General features: G+C 31.4%; 2 protein-coding genes across 2 annotated transcripts; one reads left to right on the forward strand and one right to left on the reverse strand.

Moving 5' to 3' along the window:
- The first annotated feature begins 3,008 nt into the window (after window positions 1–3,008).
- Window positions 3,009–5,224, forward strand: LOC108844376 (E3 ubiquitin-protein ligase RZFP34). Its single transcript, XM_018617627.2, has 12 exons — window positions 3,009–3,255; window positions 3,350–3,437; window positions 3,573–3,632; window positions 3,732–3,764; window positions 3,849–3,926; window positions 4,014–4,057; window positions 4,144–4,184; window positions 4,272–4,354; window positions 4,430–4,521; window positions 4,603–4,672; window positions 4,753–4,794; window positions 4,881–5,224. Exons 1-12 carry the CDS (start codon window positions 3,179–3,181, stop codon window positions 5,049–5,051), a joined length of 879 nt encoding a protein of 292 aa, XP_018473129.1. The 5' UTR covers window positions 3,009–3,178; the 3' UTR covers window positions 5,052–5,224.
- A 1,957-nt stretch (window positions 5,225–7,181) lies between these two features.
- On the reverse strand, window positions 7,182–9,042 carry LOC130504244 (uncharacterized). Its single transcript, XM_056998843.1, has 2 exons — window positions 8,888–9,042; window positions 7,182–8,421 (listed from the first exon to the last, which is right to left on the reverse strand). The coding sequence occupies exons 1-2, from the start codon at window positions 8,939–8,941 to the stop codon at window positions 7,756–7,758; spliced, it is 720 nt and encodes a 239-aa protein (XP_056854823.1). The 5' UTR covers window positions 8,942–9,042; the 3' UTR covers window positions 7,182–7,755.
- Window positions 9,043–11,757: the final 2,715 nt, after the last annotated feature.

The following is an 11,757-nucleotide window of genomic DNA, read 5'->3' on the forward strand; positions in this document are numbered from 1 at the left end:
CTTGAAGGTGTTGGTAAGAGAAGAAAGAGAGGTTATAGCAACCAAAAAAGGAGATTCTTCAAGTGAAAGTTGACATGAAGTCATGGTCCCATTCCAGATCCACGGAGACGTTCATCAGGTGAGTAATATCAAACCGGAGGAGAACCAGAGAGGCACAGGGGCGGAGCACCTGGCTGACCCGCCGACGTAGTCGGGGGCTGAACCCGGCGAAATTCCGGTCAAGGGCTCTGTCGCGGTTGAGAAGCTGCCTTCGGACCGATGGTTTATTCTAAAGTAGTAAGACTTTTTGAATTTGCAGGGAGTTTCAGAGAATAAAAGACTGCAAAGGAGAAAGAAACGTTGGGTAAAGCAGAGAGTCAACTAAACCCGACGGTTAAAACTTTTCCTCGACTTTCGTGCCTAGGAGAGAAAAAGCCGTAATATCATGAAACTGTGACATTTTTTTTCCTTTTGTTTACAGGAGCTGATCTTCAGTTGTTAAATATCCCACATTTCAATCAGAAAATCAATACTGAAACTAATTTAGAGGGATATGTATAAAATAACTAGACTAGATGATTTTCCTGTGCTCATACACGAATATAAATATTTATAAAGTAAAATATACTATAATAATTAATTGCTATTTATTTTTATTTTTTTATTATTTTATAATTGTATGCATAGTTTATATTAATAATATATATATTACTTTAATTAGACATTCGATTTTATATATGTTATAGTTTGTCAGTTTTGTTGTTTTTACAGACGATTTAATTATCATTTGGATATATTGGTTTGCATTTATATCTTTGAATTCAATTATAATATTTTATTCTAAATATATTAAATTTTGATTAATTTTATTATTTACATTTAGGTTGCTCGGTTGGTTGGTTATCTTTTATATGCAAATATATTTTAGGATGACTATTTATAAATTAAAATATATTGTGTTTAGAATGAAATAAAAGATAAACTAAAGTGTCGGATTCCAAATTCAAAAATTTAATATAATGATGATATTATGAAGTCTAATGCCTACATATATAAATTTTTACAAAAAAATAAATTGTAACAATTAGTTAATATTTTATTTTCATTTGTTAATATATTTTGAATCATTCTATAATTTATATTCATAAAATTAATTATTACTATAAAATTATATATTCTTATTGTAGTTTAATCTATGATATTAGATATAAGTTGGAATAGGCGAGTTACTCATGTTGTGAATATATTAAGTTGCATGTATTATTACAAATTCAAACTGAAATATAATTATTTTTACTATAGTTAAGTCATATCAAATTATTTTTTTTATCATTTAATGTGCATGTACTTTCATATATTTATCAATGATCACTATGAAGTTATACATAAGTAACTAGTATATTTTTTGGAAAACTCATGAACACATATCAATATCTACAGTAATTAAAATATTTTATAAATTCTAAATAATTTTATGCTTTTGATTTATTGAATGGTAAACTGAAACTTATTTTAAATAATCTTAAAATTCTGAATTCATATTTGCTTTCATATTTTGATTATGGTTATGTTAAGTTCCACAAATATAAAATGTAAAAGAAAATTTAATAATTATTTAATATTAAGAAAACATATAATTTTAATAATCATAAAATATAATATATCTACCTTGTTAAAATATATCGTGTTATTTTAGTTTAAAATATTTTGTAATTATTTGATTAAAAATGTTTACTGTTAAAAACTATTTTTCGTTATTTAATATCTCTTAAAAATAAACAATATTTTTTTATGTTACTTAATTATTTTATATAATCATCTAAGAAAATAGATAGATATATAAAAATATTTTATTATTTTGAAATTGTATTGTTTGAAATTATGTTTTAAAATAGATAATATTTATTTTACTAATATCAAAATTATCTATGTGAAATTTTCTTTTATGAAATCAAATTATATATAAATATATATTTTTCAACTATGAAAATATAGATATAAATAAAGTATTTATTACTTCAAAAGTATATTTTATGTTGTTTTTAAATGGAATATTACTATTTTGTGAAATTTCTTTTTTAATGAAATCTTATTATATATGCATATATTTCGTTTTAAATTTCTTTTAAACTTTATAAATGTTTCCTTTTTATTATATATCTTATTTAGAAAATTTTAAAAGGAAACTAAATAAAAAATCAATAAAAATATTTAACTGATATCATATAGGCATATATTTTCGGTTTTAAATTTTCTTTTAAACTTTATAAATGTTTCATTTTTATTATATATGTTATTTGGAAAATTTTAAAAAAGAAACTAAATAAAAAATCAGTAAAAATATTTAACAATAATAATTTTAATTCATTAAGGGTATCCGTGTAATTAACCATCGTGAGAGTTAACGTGAGCGCGACACGTAGGAAACTGACTTCTCAAATAATATTATAGGGATTTATGACCTTTAACTTTCAAAGTTTACATATGGCATATTCTTTTTTTTTTCTGTAATTACAGAGTAATTTTTTTTTTTTGAAACCTTTTTTGGTAAATTTATTTCTTAGTTTAGGATTTTAAATATTTTGTCAACGTACAATACGTGGAAGCAAATTCACCCAAAAATACAAACCAGTAAGAAGATATTTTACTCCTAAATTTATGTACAATAAAATAGCTTTCAAATGTGCATGCATTAGAGCATCTTTATCAGTATATTTCAATGCATCTTAGATCATTATAATAAAAGGAAAAAATTGAATAAGTGATGAGAGAGGTATATTTTGGGTTCTACACAAGAAGCATTTTGGCTAGTATCTCCCACTTATCCTACTACTAATTATTATTAAACTTTATTTCTTACATTATTTTATTAATTTTTATACCTAAGCTATATTCTTCCACTTATACTATTAACGATGCTCTTAGTATCAACATTAATAAATAAACAATAAAAAAGTAAACAGATATGTAATGATTAGTGGAAGATAAAAAAAAAATCTGGCGTGTAGCCTAGTCACCTCTCTCATCATCATTACATCTAAACAAATATCTACCTGCTTCCTTCTCTTCTCTGCAACTCCTCATCTGATTAATAACAAACGTCAAAGCATTTCTTCATTTTTACGTTTATTTTTATTTTTACAATCTTTCGTTACTCTCAAAGAATCTGAAGCATCAAAGATCAAAGCTCTAAGTAAATATGGAGATGGGTTTCCAGGAAAATCAGCAAAACCAAGAACTTACAAATCTCATGGAGATTGGATCTGGGCATTACGGGTAAACCACATTCATATCCGTCTTGTTGAAGCTAAAGTTCCAAGCTTTTTTCTTTTTTTTGTTGAATTTGATCTTTGATTGTGTGGGAGTTTAGGTGCTCACATTACAGAAGACGATGTAAGATTAGAGCACCTTGTTGTGATGAAGTTTTCGATTGTAGACACTGCCACAACGAAGCTAAGGTATCTAAATACTAATAGTACCTAAAGGAATCATCTTTTTTTACTTTTGTGTAGATGTGAAAGAAAGAACAAGCTTTTGTTATAGATGTGAAGCTTTATGTATGGAACTAATGTTTTTACGTTCTGTTTCAACAGGACTCTCTTCAAACTGAACAGCTTCTTAGACATGATCTCCCTCGACATGATGTTTCAAAGGTTTTTTTTTTTTTTTTTTTGTTGAAATCAGATCGGAAATTCTCTGAACATTTTGTTTCTTCACTGTGACAACTTCTTGAATTCTGTTTTTTTTTTCAGGTCATTTGCTCGCTTTGTGAGACAGAACAAGACGTGAGTTATCAACTTTTTTAACATACAGATTTTTGTTTTTGTAAACATGTTTCTTGACGCTGACCTGTGATTTGTTTTCTCCAGGTCCAGCAGAACTGCATCAGTTGTGGCGTATGTATGGGGAAGTACTTTTGCTCAAAATGCAAGTTCTTTGATGATGATGTAAGTTTTCTTCAATAGAGAGTGATCACTCTTTTCTTATTTACTGGAATGTGTATCAATGAGATTCAAAATTGGTTGTTGTTTCAGCTTACCAAGAAGCAATATCACTGCGATGAATGTGGGATTTGCAGGTACCAATTACAAAAAAAAAGTCTTGTGGTTTTTTTTTGGTAACTGATTGTTGATAAGTAATCTCAATGATGTTGGTTTTTGATAGGACCGGAGGAGAAGAAAACTTCTTCCATTGCAAAAGATGTCGTACGAGAACAACAAAAAACCTTTTATGTGCCTTGTTTCCACAAATGCTTGTTTCTACATCTTATTTTTTTTGTTTTCTTGGGACAGGGTGTTGCTACTCCAAAGTCATGGAGGACAAGCATCGATGTGTAGAAGGCGCAATGCATCACAATTGCCCTGTTTGTTTTGAGGTGAAAAAGGAATCATACCAATCCAATTTTCTTAACCAATGCAAAACATAATAATGTCTTGATTTGTGTTCTCAGTATCTGTTTGATTCCACAAGAGATATCACGGTGTTGAGATGTGGTCACACAATGCATTTACAATGCACCAAAGATATGGGGCTGCATAACCGGTAAAACACACAAGTCTCTCAAGTCTTTTCATGCAACCAATGAAGGAAGTCATCACTGATAAAACAAAGATTATCTTGTAGATACACATGCCCTGTATGTTCTAAATCCATATGTGACATGTCTAACATGTGGAAGAAACTTGATGAAGAGGTAAGTAAAGGCTTCATAGTCTAATCGTATATCTCTTTTGTATAGTCTCTTTATGTTTATTAAGTTTTAACCATTTGCAGGTTGCTGCATACCCAATGCCAAAAGTGTACGAAGACAAGATGGTAAGGAAGATTTGTATTCACCAAGGCTGTGTGTTTGTTGTGTTATGTATGGTTTTTGATTCTAATGTGATTGGTTTTTGAATTAGGTATGGATACTTTGCAATGACTGTGGTTCAAACTTGAATGTTCGGTTTCATTTGATCGCGCATAAGTGCACTAGCTGCGGTTCCTACAACACTAGACAGACGCAGAGAGGACCTGATGCTACTCACTCTTGCTCTTCAGGAGTTCCTCAGATTGTTGGTTCAACCGGTTAATCAAGACCTGAACCGGAGCTGGTTTGGTGTCTGAATTTCCCAAGGGAGATTGCTTGTGTACTTACTTAACTATACCAGCACATATTCAAATGCATATGACGACTGTGTTATAACCAATTCGACTCGCGGGTCTAGATGATCATCTATAATAAACGTAAAAATAGATTCTGAGATGTTATGCCCTCTGAAAAATAGTTAAAACCAATAACATTTTTTTTTTGGTAACACAAAAACCAATAACATAAAACTCATAAACTGGCAGGCATTTGTGTTCTGTTTCTTCAATGTTTCGTGTAATGTCTATTGCCAATACGTTGCGAATCAGCCTTTCCCTGAAATCAACTGGAATGAAATGGTGGTTGGTCCGTTACTAATGTCGCCACAGTGGATTCCATATCCGGTAATAAAATTTCATATCCGGTAAATGATGTAATGTAATAAAAGATGTAAAAAACAAATATTTCCGCTAAACAATGTAATGTCATAAGAGCATCTCCAACCCATTGCTATTTTCACCTCTATAATAGCATTTAGAGGTGAAAATACTCCAATCCATCTCTATTTCTTCCTCTATTATAGAGATCTCTATTTTTTCCTCTATTTATAGAGGAAGAAATAGCAATTATCTATTTTTTACTTTATAAAATAGAGATTGCTATTTTAGAGAAATACATTGGAGCATATTCCACTTCTATTATAGAGTTCCTATATTTTAGAGGTGAAAATAGTAAAATACATTGGAAATGGTCTAAATGATGTAAAAAGATCAGATAACTTTTTATTAATAGTCAAAAGTAAATAAGTTTGGTCAACTACAAGAACCAAAGATGTTTGTCTACATATGTAGTCTAAATGAGTATCTTTCTATTTTGATTTTAGATCGTCTAGGTCGAAGTCGTCCATTAGTTGAAATTGTCCAAGACTTTGTCGGTAAAGTCGGTGGTTGAAGAGGTGATATTCTGTATGTTTCTGATTGTTCTATCAATGAATCTGATATCCTTTACTTATAGTAATCCATTACATATTATCTTTTAGTTGATTATCATTGTTGCTTAACGGATCGAACCTATTTTAGGCTTGATTTTTAATGGACTTGTGCTAAACTCACTTCCAACGACCATTTTTCTTGAAAACTATGCAACAAATCTTGTTGCAACTTGGTTTTGGTTTTGGTTTTGGTTTGTAATGAAGTTGTTGGATTGTATTTGTTTGCTATTTCACTGTTTATCGATCATTCACTCATATTTCGATGATATAGAATTTGATTATTTCGTATTTAGTCATGGTTTTACAAGAAAAAAAAAAGAAAAGAAGAGAAACGTGTAGTGAAAGATGTCTTCTACAAGTTAAATTTGTGTAAACAGTATATATGCATGTAACAAAAATATAAAATAACCAATGAATAAAATCAATCACACCGACAAAAAATGGTAGAAAATCACCATTCAGCAGGGCTACTAGAATTTGGGTTTTTTTCTTGGACAAGACAATCCTGTACCGATTGACCAATTTCTAAATACTAAAATAGATCCTAAATAAAAACACCACTTACTCGTGAATTTTTCTTGAATCGGGATGTTTCAGCACTTACAATATTGAAATATTCAAGCTTGGGACTTTTTTCCGTTTGCTACCTAACAATAATAACTAAGGCGATTTGTCGTTACTTAAAATTTGTTTTCTTTAACAAAAAGTATGAATTGAAGAGTAGGTTACCTATTAGCTACGTTAGAAAGTTTATGAAACAAACAAAATCCATAATTAATTCTAAGATTTGGGTTTATACGACGACCCTATAAACCCTAGTGGGCAGTTCCTTCAAACTCGTGAACACCATTATCATCCACAACCTCAATTTAATTTAAGTTAGTTTGAAAGTAGTGGTTCTAACCCGGTAAAATAATATACTGACCACCACCAAGGTCAAACAATCTATGAACCAACCTACACTACTATGTTACGAGGACAAGGAGATCCAACTCCAGATCTTCAGGTCCCACCCGACTCGAGAAAGTAGCTTTTGGGCTCTTGGAAGTTTTGGTTGTTGGGCTTCATTAACGACATCTCTCCATAAAGCAAAAAATTAAATAAATTATCTCAAAGTTGAAAAATCATTCAAGCACACCCCCATGAAGGCGACAAAAAATAAAACATCTTTAATATAACTAATTACACTATGAAGCCAGGAACATAACATTACACTATGAAGCCAGGAACATAACATCACATTTAGAAGAAGAAAAATCAGTGAAGCTTAAGTCTTGAGCTTTAGATACAACATGATATACACCCCCAGCTGGTGGTAGATGGAAAAATCTTGAACATAAGAAGAAGGAAAAAAACAAACCCTAACTCAACGCATTATGGAGCCAAAACATTCGAGATACAAAACCCAAACCAAAAAAAACAGCAAGCATCCCTATAGAAATAAAGTGAAATAGCAAACTCTCACATAGTATTAAAATAAAACCAGGGGAGTTTTTTTTGTGGTCTTTCTTTCCCATCACTCTAAATCTAAACCCTAAATGGATCAGACTCTGTCCCCTCACAATGGAGCATAATCAAAAGCCCTAATGTACAAAAGACCACTCTCACTTGACCCCTAAGTGAGATTAACCCTGAAACTGACCTATGTGATGGTATATTAGATGACTAATAGTACTACTTGAGTAAGAATCAAAACCAGCGGCCAGAACTGTGTTGGTTAGTGGAGAAGAAGTTTCTGATACTTAGTTTTTGAAAACGACTCATCTGAGAATACTCTCTTCCTGTTGAATTTTCCACAGCCATTGTTGACATTTGGACATTGGATGGTGACTGGAGGGATCTCGAAAGTCTTGAGAAGCGGTGGTGGGTGTTGCCATTGAGGTAATGGACCGGCTAAGAGTAGTGTCTGAAGCAATGGCCCTGCCTTCATAACAGCTTGTAAGAGTTTACCCTTTTCAGGCAATGGCTTCTCTATAAACAAAGGATCCATAGTCTCATTTCCTGAGACATTTTCAAGCTGAGATGAGTGTGGGTTCATGACATGATCATTGGCTGACATAAAGCTTTCTTCGCAATCCGAGGACGAGAAACCCTTGTTGGATGCTACTTGTTGAGGCTGCAATGTTTCATCTTCAATGCTTGAAGCTCCTGATAAAGGAGGAGTCATATCCTTTTGCTGCTGGTGTTGAAGCGAGTTGTTATCCAACATGAGACGTTGGCATTTCTCGAGAGCCTCGTCTCTTTCTTTGATGGTTTTGGTTAGGATGTCTCTGAGATGGATCAATTGTTCATCTCTTTTCCTTATTTCCTCATGAGCAAACATCTTTGTTTGTTCAAGATCTAGTGTTGTGCACAAAAGAGAGTGTCTTAGCTCCTCTGTAGTCTGTAAATTTCACAGAAGTAGAAAAAAAAATTAGAGCACGAAAGAAGAAAAAAAAAACAGAGGAAAAAAATATGTTAAGATAAGCTAGCTGGGACAGAACAGAGGATCCCTAAAGTTTGGTGTCACCTAGTTGCATGTTAAGGCAAACCATTTTATAAAAATTCAAGACATCAAGGATTGAGTCACCTGGTGGCAGATTAAGACCATCATTATGTAAATCCAGTTGAGTTTAGCAACTAGGTTTAGATTCAGGTGTTTATTAGAACAACCAAGAAGGGTAAAAAAAATCTTCAAGAAAATTCTTGTTTCGGACAGACACTATGCACCCATTTAAGCAAAAACATCATTGAAAGAAAGATAAATCAAAAGCAAAAGAAGAACATTGCTTTGGAGAGGGAAGGGAAGAAACTCAACTTTAGAAAGAGAAAGTAAAGTGTTAAAAAAAAAGAGAAAATGTAAATTTTACCTTTCCATGAGAATAGTAAGGCCAGCCAAGAAGAGCATTGTTCTGGTTATCCATAAATTCTGCTAAACTGAGCTTTTGATTCTCTTTTAAAATTGTGTTAGAGAGGGATAGAAAGAGAATGGAGTCTAGCTTAGGGAGGGAAGGACATATAAATAAGTAAACACTTGTTGGACTGTTTAAAGCAAATCAAGCTTTTTCAGGTATGTAGCTTTCTTTCAAGATTTCAATAATTAGTTAAATAACTAAAAAGATAAAGATAAAATGATAGCACATGATTGTATAATTTCTTGTAACATTATCTCAACTAACTCCACTTTATATTTTACCGCGCAAACTATAAGAATATTATTTATCAGTAGTATAACTGTATAGCTATGAAAATAAAATCGCACAACTCAAATTCAAAGTAATATAGTTGACGGATTCCATATTCAGAGAGAAACTAGTGTCTTTTTAATGAATTTTAAATTTATTCAACTCAAAAACTTATGTACAATGGTTGTAACTCTGTGTAAAATGGATTGAAATACATTGAAAGAATGATCTTAAAATCAAAAATTCAAGTCTTCAACCATCTGATATCAAACCACAACCCCCAAAGAGCTGTTGTACCTGCCACTTCCTCTGAGAGAATCAATACAATTCTTTACTTGTTTGTCAATGGAAGAAACCATTCGGGCTTGTTCTTAGGTGGATCTCCATGTTTTCGTCAATTACTAGTGTTTTCACAAAAAAATTAACGATCTTCGAAGTACTTGGTGAATACTTTTCTTAGCAAGTAAACAGTAGAAGAAAACCAAACGAGTCATTTTAATTTTTTATCCCAATACTGAAAAACGTTTTAAACAACATATAAGTATAATTCAATTCTTTTTGCAAATCATTCTTATACATTTTTTACATGAACGAGATTAAAATCATTTTAGTGGGCGTATCTTTTAAATATTATATAATGTATATAGTTTTTCTTTTTCCTTGTTTTGCTGGAAGTAGTAATTATAAACATTTTAATATTAATTTATTTTGCCGTAAGGCCCGTAACTATTTCCTGGAAGACCAGTATCATAGTTTACTGACATTGGTCTCACTCACTCACAATATAGTCTATACTCTTTAAAGGTCTTTTGTTTTCTTGTTCGTTTTTTCTTGGGATACAATACGGTTTCTTGTCTTTATCCAAGAAAAATCAAGTTCAACGAAAAAGAGCGGGAACGAATGCTTCCTCTAATAACATATTTTTCAATTTTGTACAGAGAAAGTATACGAAGATGAAAGCAATGTGTATAAACAACTAAAGATGCATGGAGTCAATGAGAAGTGGATTCCATTGTCAGCAAAAGAGGCGAGTAACCGAACTTTTTCCACCAATACATTGAGAAAAGTTTGATGGAATCCCTTTTTCAATTATTAAACCTATCACTGCTCGTGGAAAAAAAATAAGGACTCACATCTTCGTTTCCAAATTTCACGTGAATATTACAGAACTGAACAGCTCAGTTTTGAAAAAGAAACAAACAGCTCAATGTTGAACAAAAAAAAACAGCTCAATTTTAAAAAATAAATAATAATATTAACATCGCTATACTATAGCCACCGTCAATATTTTAATATAATAGTCGTACGAAGATTTACAATCTATAGTCGGATTGTCAATTTCTGTCTGCAGATCTTGCCGAGTTTCTAGAAACCGTAAGCAAATAATTAAAATCTTTAAGAAAATATATAACAACCTCAAGCATAGCTAAATATTTTTGCCTTTTATCAGTTTTGTTTATACTACTAGGTTACGATGCATGCATTTTCAAATTTCTATAGTATTCATATCCTTTTTTGTGTTGGAAACAGCCAGCCAGTTTATGTAACCCTCAAATAGTCAAATGTATTCCTTCATCAAATTTTAATATTACCAGACGAAAAGAGTTTAAGGGGTCAGGTGAGTGAAACCTCAATTTTAATTTCTTCTGCCAAAGTATATAATGGATACTTTGATGAACATGATTAATTGACTTTTACTGCAAGTCTGCAAGTTGAATTAAAGAAAGGAAAGTAATATCTCCATATTTGGGTCCCTGGGCGCATGTTAAGTGATTATCATAAATATCATCGATGGTCACATAATATTATAATACACATGTAGTGCACGATATGTTCCTACTAATTGTGATAGTGGTATCCATTAAAAAGAGCTAAAGGATTCTCTCGTTCAACAATGTACATGCAGATGGATATATATAAAGAAAAGAAAAAAGTACTTCCAATACTAAAAGTAGGGAGACAAGAGTTATCATTTCATGGTCTCTTTCACCAACATTAATCTAAGAGCATGTGAAGCAGAACTTTTGATTTTCTTTCTTTGTTCACTGTGATAGAATTTTAAGGACTTCTGTCTTTTGGCTACTTAGGTAGTTAGGTTTCCCGTGTGAGTTGGTGCAAAAATTAGATATCTTTTGTGTACTCGTTATATACACTTGCGACCTCAAGCTATGTTCCCATGTATGCTTTATATATTAAAACACTAAACTGATTAATCTATAAATTAGTTTTCAACTAAGTTTCGCAACCGAAAAGGCATAAACTCCAGGGAAAACACTCTTAACCAGACGGAACCAATGTGGCAATTTTACTTAACTGTTATTATTATAGGCAACTTTAGATTCAAATATACTACAAAGGGCTTTTATCCGAGTGAGTAGCATAATTCCAATGATCGGCGGTATATAGTATACTGTACAAAATGTATTTACTAGTTGCATCTATTTTATGGGGTTCTTGTAATTCTTTGTTTACACTTATTGAAAAAACAAATTCTAGACACAAAAATATTAGCTCCAATCCATTTATCTCTGTTCTTACGCCTTATGGATCATACA

Source organism: Raphanus sativus, unplaced genomic scaffold (assembly GCF_000801105.2).
Source record: "Raphanus sativus cultivar WK10039 unplaced genomic scaffold, ASM80110v3 Scaffold1451, whole genome shotgun sequence".
Taxonomy (NCBI): Eukaryota; Viridiplantae; Streptophyta; class Magnoliopsida; order Brassicales; family Brassicaceae; genus Raphanus; species Raphanus sativus.